The sequence below is a fragment of the Ambystoma mexicanum genome, chromosome 3q (assembly GCF_040938575.1).
Source record: "Ambystoma mexicanum isolate Mex_15411 chromosome 3q, UKY_AmexF1_1, whole genome shotgun sequence".
NCBI classification, from domain to species: Eukaryota; Metazoa; Chordata; class Amphibia; order Caudata; family Ambystomatidae; genus Ambystoma; species Ambystoma mexicanum.
In genome coordinates, this window is record NC_090926.1 from 1250167780 (window position 1) to 1250189161 (window position 21382).

The window sequence follows — 21382 nt, forward strand, 5'->3', positions numbered from 1 at the left end:
TTACTTGATGCACTTTCATCTGCTTCTATGGCTCTTGCCAATGCGTGTTCTCTAAGATACACAGTTCCTTAATAAAGTGTGATTTCACATAACTGCTTTCATTCAGATCGGTTTTCAACAATACTTGTTTCAACTCAGATCGATATTCAATGTGCTGCTTTCATTTAAATCGGTATTCAAAAGTGTTTGCTTTTCATTTGTATTAGCATTCATTACAGTTTCAGAGATCTGACCTGCTCTGCCTCCCGCCCCGGTGTCTCCTTTCCTAGGTTGACTCACTGGTCGGTGATTACGGTGTTCCAGCGAGGCTTACAGCCGCCCAAGCATGCTCAGGCTCTCATGCAGCATTTTGTTCGGTCTCCTCAGCTGTTCACTGTGGCTTCGCTCCTGCTGCTGATGCCTCTCTCGCATCACGGGTCTCCCTTGGAAGCTTTTCCTGGTGATGCCGGCTCCCCTTCGGGAGTCCGCCACAGGCCTCCAGCTTCCTTCATTGTCGCGTCCTACTGCATACGCTCTGCATTGTACCGGGATCCTCGAGCACTCGGTTTGCCACGACGCCTTCCCAGAGAGGTCTGCCCTCCAACAGTAGTCTGCTGTGCTGCTTCCGCAGCTGCCTCCATTTTCACTGTTCCTGCTTTTAAACATCCCGCCAGGCTGATTGATTCAAAAAGGACTAGACTGCTCACTGCCTATTTGGGAGTTGCATATTTATTACTCTTGCTGGTCGCCTCCTCTGTCTGTCAGGGTCCCACATCATTCATGTATTGGAAGGAGAGTCATGGTGTCTGGGAGAATCGGCCAGTCCAAGGTCGGAGCTTGAACAAATCTCTGTAGCTGGTGGGGTGATCTATTTAAAGCAAATATAATTTTTTCCTTAACCTTTTTCCTTCAGGAAACCAGTGTAACCCCAAGGCAAAATCTAAACTGCCTTCCATTCTAGTGAACACCAGAGCAGGTCACAGCATAGCAGAGCTCCAGAAAGTAGACTAAGGACTGTGCCTTTAAAGACTTTTCAGTTCTCTCCAAATTAATTATTACTTGAAGAAACCAGAGCAGAAGTAAATCCAGGAACCCATGTGTGAAGGAGAGCAGGAAGAGTTTTGATTCATGATCAAGCTTTCACAGGAGATGTTAGAGGAGAGACGAGCAGTAAGGAAGAGGCAAGCAAGCGCCAGCTGCAGGAACCATAAGCTAAGTAAAATCTCTTTTGTGTAAGAAGTCAAACCAAGCAAAGAAAATATTGTTTCATCTGTTGGAACTCTGTAAAAAGTTTATTGCAAAGCATTACAGTGTGCTAAAGAAGTGAACAATCAAACTGTCTCTTTTCATTTGTGCACTGATTGAAATGCAAGCGTGAGCCAGTGTCCTTTTAACGAAGTATTGTGGCGTGTGCGTGTTTAACTTTACTAATAGGGCACGCGGATATTGTGGTCTGTAAGAAAATACTAACCCCCATGCATGTGAAGAGGGGATTTGAATTGGCGTGTAGTGGGCGTGTGGGAACCAGGTACCTCCCTCACTCTAAAGCCGACGGGAGGTAGAGTGTCGGAATCGAAGACCATTCGAGTAAAGGACCCAGTAACATGTATGCGTGTTGCACACATTGGCGTCAGTCCGTTTTCTCTGAAGTGAAAAGATGTTTGTTTTTTGTGTCGTGGGGTAAGGCCATAGGCGATATTATTAGGTGGGACCTCGAATTCATGTTAGGGTAGTTTAAAACTGATGCAAAAGTAAAGTGAAAAGTTAGACTAATTTTTTTGGAGCTTACAGCAAGTCAGTGAAGATCCATGTGAGCCTTTCAGCAAAAAGGCTACAGGTACTGGGAGGAGTTATGGAGAAAATATTTAGTAACAAATAAGGGAGTAAAGAAAGAAATGTTAATGTAATTCTGGGTTTACTTTGAGGTCAGCAACATTGCCCATCTGGAGCGATTTCAGGAGACAAGATCAAATAGCAGAGGTCTGTCTTTTATTGTTTTATCCACTTCCATTTTGGTTTGCAGGCCTGGTTATTGTTCTTTTAGGAATTGTTTGGCACGCAGGCTTGGAGGTGCGGGGGAGGGGATCTGGTGGGCTACCATCACTCCTGCAGGAATGAAGAGCTTGGACCTGACATCCTCATCCCATTACCAAAGTGGTGTGTGCAAGTGTGTTTGCCAACAGATAGGATGTTCTGTTCCGGCTGGTGGTCTCCTCGTCCCAGTACCTAATGGATAGCTATGAGTGGATGTTTTGTTGGGCACATTAAGAAAGAACGGGCGATAGCCTATAAACGCCTGGGGGATGGCAGACTCATTGTGAAAGGGAAATGGGGGATAGCATGTCTCACCCAAGGCTGTCTCATCTCCACTCCCCAAGTCTCCTCCACCCAGGTGATCCTCCCTCGCATATGCACCCCCAGGGTCGGAATCTGAAAGCGACGGCCTTCCCCTGGCCACCTGAGAGAAGGATATGTTGGGGAAAGAAGTGAGGACGCCCTCAGATTCCTCACACTTCCTCCCGTGGTCTTGCAGCATCAGTTACCTCTTTTTGTATAGTAGTTGACCTACAATATTTAGTAATGCCAATGTTCTGTGCAAAATTAGTAATTAATAAACCGTTGACCCATTAGGGCTGAGCCAATATGTAAGAGGAACCAGTGGGGAAAGCCATGAAATTGCAGTTTGGGGTGCTAAGGTTGGAGTAGGAAGATGCTGGGGATGAAAAGGGGCCTCCCAAAACTGTTCTCTGTGACTTCTGCACACATCACAAGGAACACAAGAGTCCTGCATAGCAAGGCTTCACAGGTTTACCCAGACCACCTCTTTCTGGGAGCTAGAAATAATTGAACTGGCAAACAGCAGTCAGCTATATATTTTTTTGAACTAGCAAAAGACGATTTTCCACTTGCAAATAGCTACTTGACAGCTTTATGTTCTATGCTTGGCGTGTGTGTGTGTAGGTTGTGCCTCCTCTATCAGATCTGTGCCTTCTCTCTGGGTGTTAGAGATGTGTGTACTGTTGCCGTCTGCACTCCACTCACAGTGGGAGTGATGTGTGTGCCCTGCTGCATCTAGTGCGTGTGAGAGAGAGAAGCTTGCACATTTCCTGCCTGCTGTTTTCCCTAGTCTGTCGGTGGTAAAGCATGTACTGCTGCCTTGATGTATCTTTTTGAAATGTTAGTCTGTTCTTTCCATCCAGGTATATAGCCCACTTTGAATGACCATGGCGCTTATTCAGTGCAGTGAATAAAGTAATGTATGTGTCATTGTTCCAATATTTCACAACATCCATTCCGCAGTGCCCACCTCTCCCCTCCTCTCCTGAGATCTTTGTTAAAGGGGAGGTCTCATAAATCAAATGTGTAAATGTCTTTATTTATGCGGGCCGAATCAGAATATTCTTGGATGGTTAACATGTGCCATTTATGTATTCTTTCCGTTTCTGACGTCCATGTTAAGTCTGGGTTTTTGGAGTGAGTCAAGGAAACGCGTCTTTGAGAAAATGGTCCTTGGCGCTGTTGTGGTATCATGACGATGTTCTGGGAGTTTCCATCTCAGGCGAGTAGTGCCGGTTGTCCGTGGTTTCAGCGTAGCCTTGTCGCCAAGTGATTTGGAATCTGCAGACAGAAGGAATACACAATATGTTTATTGGATCTGTCTCTCCTCGTCATTTGTATTTGTATTTATTGTGTTTATATAGCGCTTTACTCCAAAGCACTTCACATTGTAACAACAAGATACACAGAAGATTATAACAGTAGAAGCAATTTCTAAAACATGAGTCAAACCAACAAAACAGTGTGTGGAGCAATTAGCCTGTAAAGATGAACGACAGGTGAGCATAAGAGGAAAAGAAGTGGGCAGGGAGAGGTAAGACAAGGAAGACGTGCATCTGGAGCACAAAATAACATATATTTATCTAGTGCCTGCTACCATTTTGAATTGTAATTTACTGAACTCAGTGCTAATTCTATTTATTAATTGATTGAGCTCAGTAGAGTGAAATAGAAAGTGACTGTTCAGAAAGGGATTTTCTTTTGGCTGCTTTACCTCCATAGACCTCAATAGGACACTTAACTACTTGCTGGTGTTTTGAACTTGTCCTGACTGTGAGGCAAGTGAAGTCTTTTCACTTCATTTTCCTTGCTAAGCTCATCTGTTCTGGGGGCACTGATCAGTCACTATGGACAGGAGTGCAGGAGAACTCTTTTCTCCATTGTAAAATTCTCTGTTTATTATTCCATGCACACATCACCTTTGTGTTGCTGCAACTTTGATAATTGTAACGGTTGAGTTACTAACATGAGTCCAGGATACTTTTTACCGTTTTTTTGTTTTATTAACTCATGTACATTTGCATGTTAGTGCTTAATAGTGTACAATATACTCTAAAATGGCTACGCCACGTGATTTTTGTCTGACCTATGGCCATCTTGTTTGTTTGGCCGCCTTCCTGCTCCCGAAGAGCTGCCATAATGACCATATATGGAAATCCATTTCCCGGTTTAGCTTCTGCTTTCACAGACATAGTGGCAGTCTGTGCGTGTGGCCGGGTGTGGGGTTGGGACTGCCTGCTTCCAGTCCACATTCATGCCAGATGTGTTTACCAGGGGCTGATTGGCTTTGCACAGTGTAAGGGTGCAGAGGTAGACACGGGACACCAAGGTAGCATGTTTGCTGGTACACAAATGTATAACGGCAAATAAGGAAGAACCACACTTCTCGCTAAAACTAAGGATGGCGTCAGAATGTCCGTCAAAACAAATCGTACACTGTCCTGTGTCCCAAACCTATTTCCGTCCTTTACACTTCAAAAGAAATCTATAAACTAGATTTCTGTATTGTTTCACACAGACGGGCAGGAGGTTCTCCTTCCCCAGACCTTCTCAGGTTGGTTGCTTGAAGTTCCAAAAACAAGTTGGGGGGGGGGAAAAGGTCTTTTGGGAAAACTACAAATAACTATGACTACAGGTATAGGCAACCCAACCTTTGGCATAAGTTTGTACTACACAGTTTTGGTAGCGTGTTGAGCAGCCAGGCTCATCTCAAGAGGGGAAATGTGAGCTGTAGTGGAGTTGCACAAAGATTCACAGTTACAGGTATTCAAATAAACTTGCACTCAGTTTCTTGCATAATCAATTAATAATTTATCAGTCACTTATAAAGCCTTCTTCAGAAGGGAGCAATAGAATAGTAACACACAAATATACTTCAATACTGTACACTTTGATTTTCTGGATCAGACAAGGCCCTTTTGGGATGGCCCATAGGCACAACCTACACCCACAGGTAACAAGGGTGCTGGGGACATTAATACCTTACTGTTGGCATTACAGAATACTCTTTAAAAAAAGGCAAAAGGTATTAGAACGCAAGAAATATAAATAGTCATAAGCAGGGCAAATATTTTCAGATAGCTCTGAGAAGAGTCATTCAATTCAATAGGCTAAGCCAACGTCAATGGGTCAAAGTCTTTGTATAGGATGCAGCACTTGAGGTAAGTAAATGGAAAATCCTTTGCACAAGTTCTTAGGAGTCTTTGAGAACAAGAAGTATCAAATGTAGGGCCACAAGCTGATTAGACTTGTGAGTTGCAGAAGTTAAAAGCACTTCCACAGTAAGAGTTAAGTTCTCTTAGGCTAGTTTTACAGTACCTTAGTAAAGAAGAAAAAGATGCAGATGAAGACTCTCTGCAGATCTCACTGTTCCTGGGCCTCAGTCGTGGGGACAAGAGGGAGGATCTCGGGGGACTCCTGCACTGTACTGGCACTGTCAAAGCTGTCAACCACCAAACTTTACTTTCAGTGGCTGTTTCACGTTTCAGCTCCTTGCGGTACAGCAAAAAGCAATAAGCGCGGTTCCTGGCTGTCAAGGTAGACTTTCCTCACATCTGAGGTCCCGCACTCAACTGAGGGGGGTTAGGCGTGGACGGTCCTGCTTCGTTTGAGTCCGGAGGATCTTCCAAAAGCTTTAGGGCAGCTTACAAGCAACGCACACAATCTGGTGTCCCTCTCTCTGGCTGTACAGTTTCCTGTAGCACTCTGAGGAAATACAACCAGCTCCGAGATGGGTGTCTAGGTGGTTTACTTTGGAGTTGATTGGTCCTACCAACTCAAAGGGAGAAGTAGTCCTTTGCAATGCTTCTCTGTCGATGCGAACTTGGCGATTCGGACCTGCAGCAGGGCTTCACCGGCCAAACCAACAGTCCAGGAGTTGCAGCACCTGTCCTCTTCAAGCTCTTCTTCGGTACCTTCGTCCAGTGGTCGACTCTGCCTTCGAAGCCAAGAGACTCGCCTTTTATTCAGTTCTCTCCCATTCATTCCAGCCTAGCTGCCACTCACCCAGCAGGGTGGCTGTCCTTCCCGGACAGTCAGCCAGCCAATCACCACAGAGTGCATTTGGGTCTCCTAGGGGATTAAGCACAGGGAGTTTCGGGCACCTCCCTCACTTCCTGCCTACCCCAGACAATCTGGAGCCAGAGGCGGGTTTCACTCCTAAAGCCCGCCAAAGGCGAATGAACAAAGAGACCAAACCTGGTTTAGCGCGCAGAGAAAAACCTGAGAAGGACCTGTCCACAAAGAAATGGCCAGGACCTGTTTTAAGAAAGGAGGCTCAGGCGCCATCTTGAAAAACATGGCTCCCGCGATTTAACGTTACCGGAGCTGCGAACAGTTCGCGGTTGGGGTAAATCATGGTAGTTCATTGTAAAACCACTGCCACCAGCCATTTCGAGAGGAAAGGGTAACATTTGACTGTTACATGAGTAATTAGACATAGGGGATACTAAGTAACCCCTCCAGCACTCTATTGTAAAATAGGGTGTGTTGGGTCTAGAAATGTACCAGACTAAGTGAAGTCAATTTCACTCCACTGTTCTGGGAAACAGTAGTTGATCCCACAGAAGGTATTTAAACCTTGGGAAATCTGAAAGACTTCCCTGTGGGACTGCACTGAAGGTGCTGTGACACACAATTGTAAAAGATGATACCTATGGAGTTGGTTAAACTCCATAACCAAAAAGAAACAAACACAGAAAACACATTGAATTGAAAAGTTCAAAGTCGCAAAGTTTAGCAAAAAAGCTGGAGGGCTCTAAGGTGGGAGGAATTAGCACATTCTTGAGAATTCTCCCTAACAACTATACCGGCACAAACAAATGTGAGAAGCAATCTACAATATTGCATAAGGCAGAGTCGCAACACTTTTGGCATATGTACGGTTTTGACAAAGGCCTTGATGGTCGAAACACGTGTTCACCAAGGGGCATAACTAACAACATTAAATGAACACGTGGTGCAATCTACAGAGTGCCTTTTGTTTTCACTGTCTAACTTGAATTATTGGTGGTTTTCTGTGTGGACTTATTTTATCCCTTGACTAGTCTTATAGCCCTCCTGAGACTAAGCCTTGCCGCTCGGCTATCTTTCCTTGACTGGTTTTGGATAGTCCTCAGTGTTTTCCTGTTCACCATAATAGAGTGTCCTCTGAAAATTCACTGCCCAGGGTTGATTTTGGAAATGCATCTTATCAAGTATTGGTAAGACATTGGTATGAGCAGAAGGCCTTCCAGAAAAGGGTGCTTGGACTTTCTGGTTCAAATCCACATCTCTGGTGCTATAATGTCTGTTGCTGGGCAGATGTGGTGACCAGTGGCTATCCATAATTGGATAGCCCTGGCTGTTAAAATGGAGCAGATGCTTACCATTGGTGGGCTTATGCTATGCTTGCTCCCAGGATTAATCCTGACCAAGGGAGGCAGCTCGCTGACGACCCAAGGAAAACTCCTGCTGTGCCTTGGGAAGTGTCCCTGGACCAACCGCCTCTCTCCTGGGCTACCTCGCTGTAGCAGTCGTTGTTCCGAGTAGAGCCTTGGAACTTTACAAATCTTCAGGTTGTTCAGCAAGTCGCCTACTACTATATTTTCAACCGTCTCACTACAATGTAAACTGTGCTTGCTGGGGCTGCTCCTGTTTTCGCCACCTGATTTTTTTTCTTTCTCGTGTCCCTAAGTTTTCCCGTGACCATCTAACCCACAGTTGTCTTCACTTGTCTTCATTTGGGACTTCAATTGGAAGCTTTCTTGAACCAATTCCTAAGTACTGCAACTGACTGAATCTAAATTCTGTCAAACAAAGTATCTCTTCTGTCTAAGCGACCCTTGCGGTAGGAAGAAAGACAGAAGAACAAGCTTGACACGAAGTCTGGAACCTCCACAAGTGGTATCCAGAGAACCCTGAGCCAGGGGCTTAAGTTTACATACCTATTGCTTTCTCTCCCTGTAATTCATAGGTTAACTCGGGTGTCCTGACCCTAACTTACTCTGACCTGACTCTTGGTGGTGGAACATAGATTTAGTAGCCCTCCCTACCCCTATCCTAGTGTGTTGGATTGAGTTGAGTCCTAACATGAACTTTACTGGGAATGTTATCTAACTTTGAGTCTATTTCATAATCATTTCAACTGGCGCTGCTCTTACTATATAAACTTACCTGAAGAAGTAAATACTGTGATGAATCTGATGATGTCATCACTCCTTTCCCAGTGGTAGCCTCTCCTCATGTGGTCAGGGGATGGCAGCCACTACCTGATCTTGACCCTAGGGGGTGGCTATGGAAGGAAGGATCACATGAGGGGAGGCAAACCCTCAGCAGGATGGCCCGGCATCGTCAGATGAGACATGGTATCCCCCTTTCCTCTAGGGATATCCCCTCCCTTCCCCCTTACTTGATGGCATATTGTGATAACTCCCTACAATATCCTGTAAAAGTTGCTGACAGAACTGCTCAACATTTTACAGCTAGAATAGGACTGCCATGAGAAGGTGTGAACCATAATGCACAGTCTAGTGTTGTGAAGAATGTGATGGGTCTAAGACATTACCCAGCCTGGGGCAGGAGTTTAAATCCGCTGCTTATGAAAGATGGAGAGAGCTTCCTTTTCCAAGGGTCGACTTGGGAACCAACAGGAGATGCAGGTTGCAGTGTGGAACAGACGGCGTCCCAATACGGGAGGGAACCCTGAAGGCAGTCAAGAGGAGGCAGTGAGAGAGGGAGCCGACCCAAGGACTCTTGGCCGGTGGGGCAAACTGAGCAGTAGAGAGGACCGAAAGCTGTGGCCGCAGAGCACTGCCGACGAGAGAAGTGCAAAAGCGAGCTCCAGACCGACTGCGTAGAGAAGAAGCGCTAGTTGGCAGCAGAAGCGCCAGTCGAAGAAGGAAGTTGTGGTGGGAACTGGAAGTCGGGATGGGCTTTGTTCCAATGCAAGGAGCGAGAACCCTCTGTGGAAAGACGATTGAGTGCCTGAATAGGTACGAGTGGAGTAAAAGAACGTATATGTTACCGGTGAACCCACAGGGAAGAATGGGACACTGAAATTGAGGCAAAGAGACCCTGAAAGAATGAATTGATAGCCAAGAGTGGGAGAGAGAGTTCCCCTCATTGGAATCATTGTCATCTTCATAGACACAGTATTTTGATGTGAAGTAGGTTGGGGAAGACCCAGGCCCCTTTCCATTGAGTGAGAAAGAGAGATTGCAACCTAAAGTCCTGGCAGGTGAGTATACCAGGCGAAGTGCGGATCTGGGATTCACAACTATAAGGAACTGTACAAGAGAACCTGGCATGGAAGTATACCAGATGTTTTGCGAGTCTGGGACCCACACCCAAGCTGTGTTACCTTTTGAAAGAGAATCCCATGAAAGACCCATGCCCTTAGGATTTGAATTGTATTGAATGTGGAAAAAGGGAGCCATTTCCCCATTAGTGGATTGCTACACCGAGAGGAGAGGGTTTATCCTCTTGAACTATAAAGAACTTGGTTATTCTTTTGAAGTTTTGTTTTTACTGGAGAGAAACCTAGGGATGGGAGTCATCCCCCCAGAACTGTGAACATTATCCATTTGGAACTTTTGTTGGAGTTATACCTTTTGTTGAATTTGAACTTGTGTGCACTTTAAAAGCCAAAGACAATACCCTTAACACCTGTAAGGAAGGCATGGTATCAACCAGTAATACAGACACAAGTGATCACAGTTAAAGGGTGTTTATTGAACTTCAGGGGGGGGTTGGAAAAACGCCTATCTAAACCTAAATCTAAGGTTGGGAGCAAGCTACGACTACCAAAATAAAGATAACACAGTCCTAGTAGCGTCTTCGTCAAAATAAAAAGGCCTATACTAAAGAAAAACGATTGCCAATCCCTACTTCTAAACAATAAACAGTGTGTGAAATGATGAAAATAACAAAAAGTGTCATGAAACAATCTTTCGAGATGACTGGATAGTTGGTGCCCTTCCCTGCGTTTTTACCACGGTACAAGGTGGCACACTTGGGCTTGGAACACACTACAGCTCCGCTAAGCACTAGGGCACGGTTGCAGTTCATGTATCTGCTCTACGCAACCAAAAGTCTCTTGCACAATCAAGGAAGGCATCTCCCTTGCAAGACGAAAGTTCAACAGAGATTGTTCAACATTCCTTTCCTCAGGAGTTTACTCTTTAAACAACAAAGGTCTTTTACGTCCACTTTGAGTCCCCCTCGACCGGGCTCAGACACCCTTTTCACTTTACAATTTACCATAGTCCTCTCTGTCTGACTCAGGCCTCTGTATGGCACATCACTTTCACCTTTGACTTTTTTTAGTCCCCCTGCGTCGGCCTCAGACTCCTATTTCACTTTCACAGTTCACTGTAAACAGAAGACTTCGATTGTGCAAAGGATTTGACTTAAACCCTTGCAGGATCACTTCAATTCTCTTCCTCATAGCTCATATTTACATTTCATAAATTTAGTTTGCAGGATACATTCAGGCAGAGGAGACCTTTTGATTGGGCATGCATGCAGTGCCGGACCACTCTGCTACTTAGTATCGAGCGTTCACTTGTCAAACTTCAGAAAACAATGATTGCCATTCCTTTTCATTCGCATCTTTCATCAAACACATTTTCCATTTGACTTCACAGGACACTGTGTTGCCGCCTGTAACCTTCGTTCACACACAGCCCAGTTTCACACAGTTGCCTTCAACTCACCGGCTGTATACAAGGTTTGGCTTGTGGCTTTGATTATGGAGTCAACACGTTACAGGATTCTCTGGCCTCACTTCTCCACCTCACACGTGCTGCTTCCGAGTTTTCAACAGCCCAGCGATTACTTATTAAACGGTCCAATGGCATCTCCCTCCCTGGTTTCGTTCCGTGACTTTGCGTCTGGCTTCCTCGATTCAGCTGCGGTCTGGAATAGGCTGCTCTTCATGTGCTCTGTCCCGTTCCTTGCTTTGCTCGAAGTGTGTTCCCGTGCTCTGCCTTTTATCCAGAGGGGGAAGGCAACGGGGAAGGCAACGGGGATTCAGGTGTGAGTTGTTCCAGGCAATTGACTCTGCCTCACCACGGCACTGGGGCATGTTCAAGTGTTCAAGTCTGTCTTTCCCCAATGTATTTGTGCAGGAAAGGGCAAGAGGGGAGTAAAGGTTTTAAAGGGGGGGAATACCACTTCTCACCATTAGGTATCCCACACCCACTCCACAAGGATCCCCCAATCAGGTGATCCTACTGCACTGGTCCACCCCGAGGTCTGAATCCAACAGCGATGACGGTGCCCCGGCCACCTGGATGACAGATCCCTGAGGACTGGTAAGTGAGATACTTTCTGGTATCACCTTAGAGTTTGTTTTTAGAATGAACAGACTAGGAATGGATTTCGGACACAGGACCTTTTTACTTTGGACATCTTGACACCTGACGGACCCTTAGTTTTGGTTGAGGTGGGGAAAGAACTCCTAGATTAGGGATAGTGAGGCATTTTCTAACCCCTTTAATATTTTAATAAATGTTTATGTCGGTCACCAGGAGTCCTCTCTGTCCGCGTCTCATTCCTGGTTCCTCACTATACTTACTAACTTCAATTACTGGTGTTGCTCTCTGTGGACTCTTGTAGCTCTAGACAACTTCCACAGCCTTCCTGAGACTAAGCCTTGTCACTCTGCTACATCACCTTAATTGGGTGTAACTAGCCTCTCTGTATTTCCTGTTCACCATAACAGGGTGGCCTCTCAAAAAACTCCCACCAGGACTGATTTTGGAAATCCATTTTAAAAGGCAGTTTCTGAGAGGCAACCCTGCCCCGGTGAACAGAGAAGGACACTTGCGTCTAGCCAAACACTATCTGGGCAGTGTGACTGGGCAGCGAGGCTTAAACTTAGAATTGTGAGAGTGGTGAAGGGTTCAGTTTAGCACATATGGAACACTCTTAATACAAGTTAGGCGGAATGTATAGAAATGCAGTTATTTATTTAGGCCTTTGACAATTTGTTAGCAATGAAAAACTACAGGTAATTAACACAATAAAACATTCACTACCCATCTATATGCATTCGCTTTGGTGTGCTCTGCTAAGAGCACTAAAACGTCACTTTTTTAGAATACAGTTCAAGTAGTTGCAGAATACTGTAGGGTGAATAAAAAGAACCAGTTAAATAACCATCAGTTATATAAACGAATAAGTTGAAAATAAAGGAGTTAGCAACAACGTACCAGGACGCCAGGCAAAAAAGCTGGCCGGTCTGCCCTTGCATGTGCCCGGGGAGTCTAAGATGGCTGCCGCTTTTTTTCGGAAGAGAAACAAGCATTTGGCAGCCTTACAGCCCATTGGCTGCACCCTGCCTTAAACCATCAGGAAGCCACCAGCCGGGAGCTGCCGCCGGCCAGCATCTAAGACCAGTTTATAAGGCCGAAATCAGTCTGTCTGTCTCCGCCTGAACTGCTGATATAACACTGCAGCAATCCCTGCACCTAATGCGCTGCTGCTTCATGACATAAGTCTGCGGCACATCGAAGGTAAGACCCACACTTTCGCTACTGGTGTGAAAATCCGTGTACCCATGCCATCACTCTCTAAACCTGGCCTGTGCTCACCACGGGTGCGTCTCGTTGCCGCCTCATTCATCCCTCTCCCAACACCCACCCCCTTCCTTATACCATTCGCATGCGCCTTCCCAGATTTCTCACAGAGGTTGTGATTTTCTCTGCCCATTGCTACAACCCTTTTGTGCTCGACTCAAACAGATTCACGCGGTACCGTCCTTGATCCTCCAGACACCCTGCCTGCACCGGATGACCCTCCCAGTTGCACCCAAGATCTCAGAGCCCGTGCCTCACCAACACAAAAGTGGCGTAACCTCAGGTGTTCGCTCGCCCGTCTCTTGTACTATGACCCCCACGATTGTGTCACAGAACAGGAATGTGAGTTTTTGAACATGCCAGCATCCTTCCTCTGCGCATCCACCCTCCTCATGTACAGGAGCCTCCTCGCCATCCTCAAGATCCAATGACATTAGCACAGTCGACCTCCAGTACATCACTAACTTGAGGCCCGCACTGCCTCACCTTGGTTATTGATGCCAGCAGTACACCTACTAACAGTATGTTTAATTGCGCCACAAACATTGTTTTTTTCAGCGCTCTAACTAGCTCACACGCTACAAGCAGGCCAGCACCAAACAGCCCAATCACCAGCGAACTTGTCGTACCAGGCTATGCCTCCTCTTGGAACATAATTGTTACTATTCTCCAGCATGGGGTCTGGCATGGATTCACATGCTCACCAATATTCCCTGTTCTGAGGCTGGGAATCTCGGTAAAAGAAAAAACTGTTTCAGTTTCACTTTAAAACTGTATTTCGAGGGGATTGGGTCCTCCGACGTATTCCATATCTATGACAGGTAATGTCCACAGCTGTGCTGCTTCGGAAAATCTTTGGCGTCTGCGTCCTGCGTCGATGACGTCGATGCGCCGTCCCCGAGGACCTCCTCCGACGGCCGACCTCACCCGATGTGATAAGTAGGACGCACAACGCCCATAGCCTCAGTTCCGTTTTTTCCACGAACGTGTTCGCTTCGTGAATCTCGGTACGCCTCGACTCGTTGGAGTTTGCTGTTTTCGATTCTCGGTTCGTTGAACCTGTTCGGTTTTTTGTGAAGACCTGTTTGTGGCGGTCTACGTCGTCTTCAACCCCGCGTCCGGGCTTCAAGAAATGCGTGGACTGTGGGTCCAAGATGTCGGTCACGGACTCGCACGACGCCTGCCTCTGGCGCCTCGGGGAGGCCCACGATACGGACGACTGTGTCGACTGCCAGTCGCTCACGGCAAAGGCCTTGCGGGAATGCAAGAAGAAGCTGTCGGTGGGCCGGGTGTCTAAGCCCCGGAAGTCGAGGTCTGCAGGGCTTTCGACGGATGACTCGAGGGGCGACTCTCCGCGTCATCGTCGGAAGTCCAGTGGGTCTCCTTCCAGGAGTCAGTCTTGCCACTCCTCTGCCTCTTCGAGGCATTCCCGGAAGCGCCGGCATAGGTCGCCTTCCCCGTCCTCTTCCGAGGACTCCGCCCGTCGGCGGGTCGCTTATCCCTCCATGCAAGCGACACCGGAGGAATGGGCTTCCTTCGAGAAGCAGATGCTAGCGATTCTTGAATCGCAGGGCACCGTTCCGTCCGCGCCTCCGATTGGGGTCGGTCGGCACCGGTCGAGAGACACCGCTCGTAGGCCTTCGGGCTCAGGTGGTCGGCACGGCTCGCGGGAGAGGTCTCGCTCGGACAAGGGTAGCCGTTCTCGCCATGCCCGTTCCAGGTCCCGGTCCTCGACGCGCTCGAGACCGCGTGATCCTGTGCCGTCTTCGAAGAAGACGTCGACATTTGTGGCGCCGAGGTCGTCAACGATTTCTCTCGAGGCTCCGCCTCCGAGGGGGTCGTTGACGCCATCATCGCCTAGGTCGTCGACAGACACGCTCGGAGCTCTGGCTTCGAGGCCAGTGTCGACGCCGCCGATGCTGGCGGCGCTGCAGCTGACGTTGACGCCGATTCGCTCGACGTCAATGCCATTTCTGTCGACGCCGGCGCCGACTCGTTCGGCGCCCTCGCCGCCTTTCGAGGCGGTGGTGTCGGAGGGGCCCCGTGGCACAAGGTTTGCCCCTAGAAAGGCTCTGGCTAAGGTCAGGCACTGCTTTGGTCCCCAGAGGTCTTCCTCTCCACGCCTGGAGTACATTTCAGAGGGTGATGAGGGCTCTGATGACGGCTTGGTTCCGGTTACGGTTCCAGATGAGCTTATCTCGGGCCATAGCCAGTTTGATGACCTGAGGCAGTCACTGCATGATGCCAGTGGACTGGACACCTCTCCGGAGGTGGAGTTTTGTAGGCCGGAGCCTGGCACTCATGCCGATTCTTCATATCGGCGCCTTATGTCTCGGGTCACCGAGTACTTGGGTTGGTCAGCTCCCCCAGGGGTGTTCGTTCAGGATGATCTCACGGACATCCTTGATCTCGGTCCCCCCACTGACCCGGTTTTACCGTTTCATATGGCTTTGCAGAGAAGGGTGGCGGCGGCTTGGACTGCTCCGGAGAGTCTCCCGGCAGTGGGCAAGTCTTTGTCGCGAAAATACCGTCCAGCCAGTAGCGACCCCTGCTACTTGTCCAGGCACCCCACTCCGGAGAGTTTGGTGGTGCAGGCGGCTATGGCCCCGGCAAAGCAGGCGTCATATCATACCATCCCTCCGGATAGGGACGACAAACGTTTTGACGGCTGGGCAAAGAAAGTGTTTTCTTCAGGGGGTATGGCGCTTCAGGCAGCCAACTCCATATGTGCCTTGTCTCGTTTCACACACACTCTGTGGAACTGTGTTGCATTAGCGGCTGAACATATTCCCGAAGGGGACGAACGGGATGGTTTCCTTGCTATGGTTCAGGATGGCAAGGATGCCGTGTGTGAGGCCGTTCAGTCGGGTCTGGACTTGGCAGATTGTGTCAGCCGGTCCATGACGGCGAGCACCGTAATGCGCAGGTTTGCGTGGTTGCGGAAGTCTGGGTCCGCTCCTGATGTGCAGTCCCGGCTCCTCAACATGCCCTTTGACGGTGAACACCTTTTTGGCAGCAAGGCTGACGAGAGCCTTGAGAGGTTGCAGACCTCCAAATCTGCAGCAAAGTCGTTGGGCGCTGCAGTTCGCCCACCTCAGCCTTTTCGTCCTAGGGGACAGCAATGGAGGGGAGGTTCCTTTCGCTATTACTCGTCCTTCAGTAAAGCGAGGGGAGCTAGCAGTCAAAGAGGCCATCGTAAGAGTGCCAGAGGTGGAAATAAAGGTACTCGAGGTGCCAAGGCCGCTCGGGCAGTTGCCTCTTTGCCCTCGGGCAACGCCGCAGCCGCTACCACTCATTCATGAGGCCAGGTCCCATGGTTCGCCGGTTGGGGGAAGGCTGGCGCAGCATCTTGTAGTGTGGCAAGCCATTACTTCGGATGTGTGGGTTCTGGAGATCATAACCCACGGCTACTGTCTTCCTTTTCGGCAGAGGCCTCACGACAATCCACCAGGGAGCCTCTCTTTGAAGAGTCCGGATCCGCTCCTTGCGCAGGAAATTCAAGCCCTGCTGGAGAAAGGCACCATAGAACTGGTGCCTGTAGCAGAGAGGAACAAGGGATGGTATTCCCCTTATTTTTTGATATCGAAGAAAGACGGGTGAGTGAGACCCATCATGGACTTGCCCGGTTTGAACAAACTCCTCAGGAAGGACAAGTTCAAGATGGTGACTCTTTCTCAGGTCCTCCAGGCCCTTCAACTTCAGGACTGGTTGGTGTCTCTCGACCTCAAGGATGCTTACTTCCATGTGCCGATCCATACCAAGCACAAGAAGTACCTGAGGTTTGCGGTTGGCGACTCGCACTTTCAGTTTCGGGTCCTGCCGTTCGGATTGACCTCCGCCCCAGGGTTTTCACCAAGCTCATGGTGGTGGTGGCAGCGCATCTCAGGAAAGGGGGGGATTCACGTCTACCCCTAGCTGGACGATTGGTTGATCAGGGGGAGCTCTCCCGAGCAAGTCCTGGATCATCTGTCCGTCACCTGCCACTCCCTTCACAAGCTGGGCTTCTCCCTCAATTTAAAGAAGTCCCATTTGACACCAACGCAGCGGCTCCAGTACATCGGAGCAGTGCTCGACACGTCCCTGGGGCAGTGTTTTCCTCCTCAGGTGAGGGCTCTTCACATTCAGCAGATGGTGAACGAGTTTCAATTTGCCCAGGATCTCCCAGCGTCCGAGTTCTTGAGACTGCGCGGCCTCATGGCATCCTGCATTCTTCTGGTGCCGGAGGCTCGTCTGCGGATGAGATCTTTGCAGTGGCCACTCAAGCTCCAGTGGTCTCCGTCCTCCTGCAGGCTGTCGGACCCTGTTCAGGTGCCGCCCTCGGTCACCCAGGACCTTCTGTGGTGGGCCGTCAAAGGCAATCTGATGAAGGGGGCCCCATTTTGGCTGCCCTGGCCGGAGGTGACGATCGTGACGGACGCATCCCTCACGGGATGGGGAGCTCATGCCAACGAGTTGACAGTCAGCGGTCGTTGGTCTCCGTCGGAGTCCAGACTCCATATCAATCTGTTGGAGCTGAGGGCCGTCAGGCTAGCCCTGAAGGCTTTTCTGCCGACTGTGCGCGGAAAGAGTGTCCTGATTCTAATGGACAACACAGTGGCCATGCACTACCTCAACAAAAAGGGGGGCGCAGGGTCACTTCCGCTGTTCAGGGAGGCTATGCAGCTCGAGTTCTGGGCCATCCAGCAGGAAGTTTCGATCTCGGCTGTACATCTGGCCGGAGACGACAACGAGATGGCGGACGCTCTGAGCAGGCAGAGCACGATCTCTCACGAGTGGGAGCTGGCTCAGGAGATTCTTCTGGAGATCATCGCCCTTTGGGGACCCCTCAAGTGGATCTCTTCGCCTCCAGTGTCAACCGGAAGTGCGAAAGGTTTTGCTCGCGGGAATTTCCTCCAAAAGGAGCCTTAGGAGACGCGTTTGTGGTGGAGTGGTCATTCCCACTGCTGTATGCGTTTCCTCCAGTCCCCGTCATCCCGCAAGTACTGCGGAGGTTTGGTTCCCGGATAATCCTCATTGCTCCGGCGTGGGCCCGGAGGACGTGGTACCCGGACCTTCTCGACTTGTCCATCTGCCCTCCACGTCGTCTTCCCTACCGAGACGATCTGCTCTCACAGGATTCGGGTCAGGTTCTCCATCCAGAGGTCAGATCCCTCATCCTTCACACTTGGCTTCTGAAAGGTTGAGGTATAAGGATTGGGACCTCCCTGAAGACGTGATGGAGGTGTTGCTCTCGACCAGGCGACCGGCAATAAAGTCTCTGTACCGTTGCCGTTGGAGAAAATTCTGCGACTGGTGCAGAGTTCAGAATGTGGATCCTTTTGAATGTGACATTCCCATGGTTCTGTCTTTTTTGCTTTCTTTGGCCCACAGGGGCTTGCAAGTGGGGACCATTAAAGGTTACCTGGCGGCGCTGTCCATATTTAAGCGCTCGTCTGAAGAGTGTTCCTATTTTAAGATTCCTTTAATTTCGCAGTTTTTGAAAGGGCTCACTAATGTGTTCCCTCCGTCACCTTTTCTGGTGCCCGGTTGGGATTTGAACCTTGTTCTTAAGTTTCTTATGGGTGCTCTGTTTGAGCCTTTACATTCTTGCCCTTTGAGGCTGTTGACTCTGAAAACTGTGTTTTTGGTTGCGGTTACTTCTGCTCGCAGAGTGAGTGAATGAGTTACAGGCACTTTCAGTTAAGCCACCCTTCACTGTGTTTCATAAGGACAGGGTTGTCCTTAGAGTTGTTTTTTTTTTTTTATATTTTTATTTTATATCAACCAAACAACATTACAACAAAACATAAATAAACACCTCAACCAACAAAAACCAAACAAACAAAAAATAAGGCACTGCAATCCCCCTCCCTCCCCCCTATGAGCCTGCAGAGTGTCCGCCATCAGTGTCCATTCCGTGCGGTGGGGCCTCATCGCTCTCAAGTCCAGCCGAGCCCGACCCCATACCAAACAGCTCAGCCACCAATGACTTCCATGCCGTGAGAGAGCCTGTTTCTTCCTCATCCCCTGTCATACTGCCATCCTGCCACGCTGCCGTTTCGGCATCAGCCCATTTTTGGAGATCTCGCCACCAGACCTCCACTCGCGGCTTATGACATTCCTTCCACCCTATGGCTATCCTGCGTTTGGCAAGCACATAGGCCAGATCTTTAAGTTTCTCAACATGTCGAAGCTTGCGCGCCCTGGGATACCCTCCCAGCAGACAGGCCCAAGCCGAATCCACCCTAAGTGTGATACCCCTCCCTGCCAGCCTCCGCGCCACTTCACCCCAGTAGGTTGCAATCACTGGGCACGCCCAGAACATGTGTATCATGTCCGCATTCTCTTCGTTACACTTGGGGCACGCCTGGCGCCCACTACCCAGAAATTTGGAAATTCTCAGGGGGGTCATGTATGCCCTGTGCGTAATATAGAGCTGTATCTGCTTAAACCTGGCGTTCCTCGATACCTTTTTGTGGTACCCCAGGGCGCGCTCCCACATCCCATCCGCCATCGGGCCCCCATCTCCGCTTCCCATTCCAGTCTCAGGTGCCCCAAATCCTTCCCAACCTTTGTCATCAACATCTCGTACAGCCTAGAGACCTCGTGCCCACCCTCTGATGCATCATACATTATTTCCAGCGTGGCATCCGGTTCGTCGGCCAAAGTAGTTTCGGGCCACGTGCTCCGGACCTCCCGGACCACCCTATGATATGTCACATATTGACCCCTGTGTAGCCCGGACCCTGCCTCCAGTTCATCAAACTCTATCAGAGTCCCATCCTGCCAGATGTCACCCATAGTGACCAACCCCACCGACTCCCAGTATGTCCGGAGAATAGCTCTCAGCTGCCCATCTTCCTTCGCCAGGGCGACCAGAGGTACCTGCGGCATACACGGCCAGGGGTCACCCATCATCCGACAGGCACGCCGCCATATGTCCCTGCCAAGGGCTAGCATCTTAGGACGCTCCCTCATCCATGAACCGGTCACCCAGATCACCTCCCGCAGATAGAAGGGGGAACAGTCTTTCCCGAGCAGCCTGTGTTCGGAGGTCTCTTCATCCGAGAGCCACCTAGCCACATATTGCAGTTGCGCCGCCATATAATAGGCCTCAAAGTTCGGCAGCTTCACGCCACCTTTCTCATAAGAGTTCTGCAATTTCCACAATGCAACCCTGTTGCGCGTGCCGTGCCATAGGAAATTCCTACATGCACTATGTAACCTAGCAAAAAACTTCCTAGGTATCATATACGGGATGTTATTAAAGTAATGCAGGAGCCTGGGCAGCACCACCATTTTAAGCAGAGCTCCCCGACCCATCATCGCTAACGGCAATCTTTCCCAGAACCTCATGCACTTCTCGATCTTTCCCACAGCTAGTTCGGTATTATGCCTGTGTTCTTCCTCGGTCGTGTGATACACGTCAATGCCCAGGTACCGGAAGGAGCTCGTCGCCCACGGGATCCGCAGCACTGGCAACCTCTCCACCGGTATCCCCACATAACTGCCTAGCGGGAATAATGCGGATTTCTGAGGGTTAACCGCTATGCTGGACAACCAGGCATACCTCTCCAATACCTCCAAGATATACTGCAAATTCTCTTCCGGGTGTTTCAGGTATAACAGCATATCATCTGCATACAGGGATATAAGATGGCACTCCCCTCCCACCTCTATGCCCACCGGATCATACTGCTGCCGGAGGTAAATCGCTAAGGGTTCGAGGGCCAGTATGTACAACATTGGGGACCAAGGACACCCCTGCCTGGTGCCTCTGCCTAACTGCCATCTATCTGACACCACTGCGCCCGTACGGACCCTAGCCAGAGGCGCACTATATAATAGCTCGGCCCACCTCATGTAGCCTGGTCCCAGTCCAAACCGCCCCAAAGCCGCCAGCAGCCACGGCCATCGAACCGAGTCGAACGCTTTAACCGCGTCCAACGCCACTATCGCCATTTCGCTGTCCTCATTGCACCCCCATTCAACCGCTCTGTGAAGGCGTCTATGATTCTGGGTAATATTCCGATTCGGGACATAGGCAAGCTGATCCATCCTGACCAGACGGGCTATCACCCTCCGCAATCTGGCCGCCAGGACAGCTGTTAGGATCTTGCTGTCCTGGTTCAGCATCGACAGGGGCCGGTAGGAGCCACAATCATGTCCCGGTTTATTGGGTTTGGGGAGCGGTACTATAATCGCCTCCCTGAGCGATTCCGGCAGCCACCCCACCTCGAACGCTTCATTAAGCATCTCCAGCATGGGCGGGAGCACCTCCTCTCCATACGCTTTATAAAATTCACTGGGGAACCCACCGCTCCTGGGGCCTTGCAAGTGGGCAGCTGCCGCACAATCTCCTGCAGCTCCTCCAGAGTGATCGGAGCATCCATCTCCTCTCGCTCTTCGACACTTATCCTGGGCAGGCCTATGTCTTCAAGTACTACCTCTATCTCCTCCCGGCTTCCCCCTTCTCGATCCTCATATAATGCTTGATAATATTCCGTGAATGCCCCATTCACCCCTTC

General features: G+C 49.5%; 2 protein-coding genes across 9 annotated transcripts in view; one reads left to right on the forward strand and one right to left on the reverse strand.

Moving 5' to 3' along the window:
• DOCK6 (dedicator of cytokinesis 6) overlaps nucleotides 1-21382 on the forward strand; it is a 1219180-nt gene that overhangs the window by 336480 nt on the left and 861318 nt on the right. The gene's annotated exons all lie outside the window — the stretch shown is intronic.
• The window catches only part of ANGPTL8 (angiopoietin like 8), a 68805-nt gene continuing 48675 nt past the window's right edge, over nucleotides 1253-21382 (reverse strand). For all 3 annotated transcript variants that reach the window (XM_069604237.1, XM_069604239.1, XM_069604238.1), the window contains exon 4: nucleotides 1253-3597. In XM_069604237.1, the coding sequence (XP_069460338.1) occupies nucleotides 3565-3597 (33 nt within the window). In that variant the 3' untranslated portion in view covers nucleotides 1253-3564. The remainder of the gene's footprint in view (nucleotides 3598-21382) is intronic.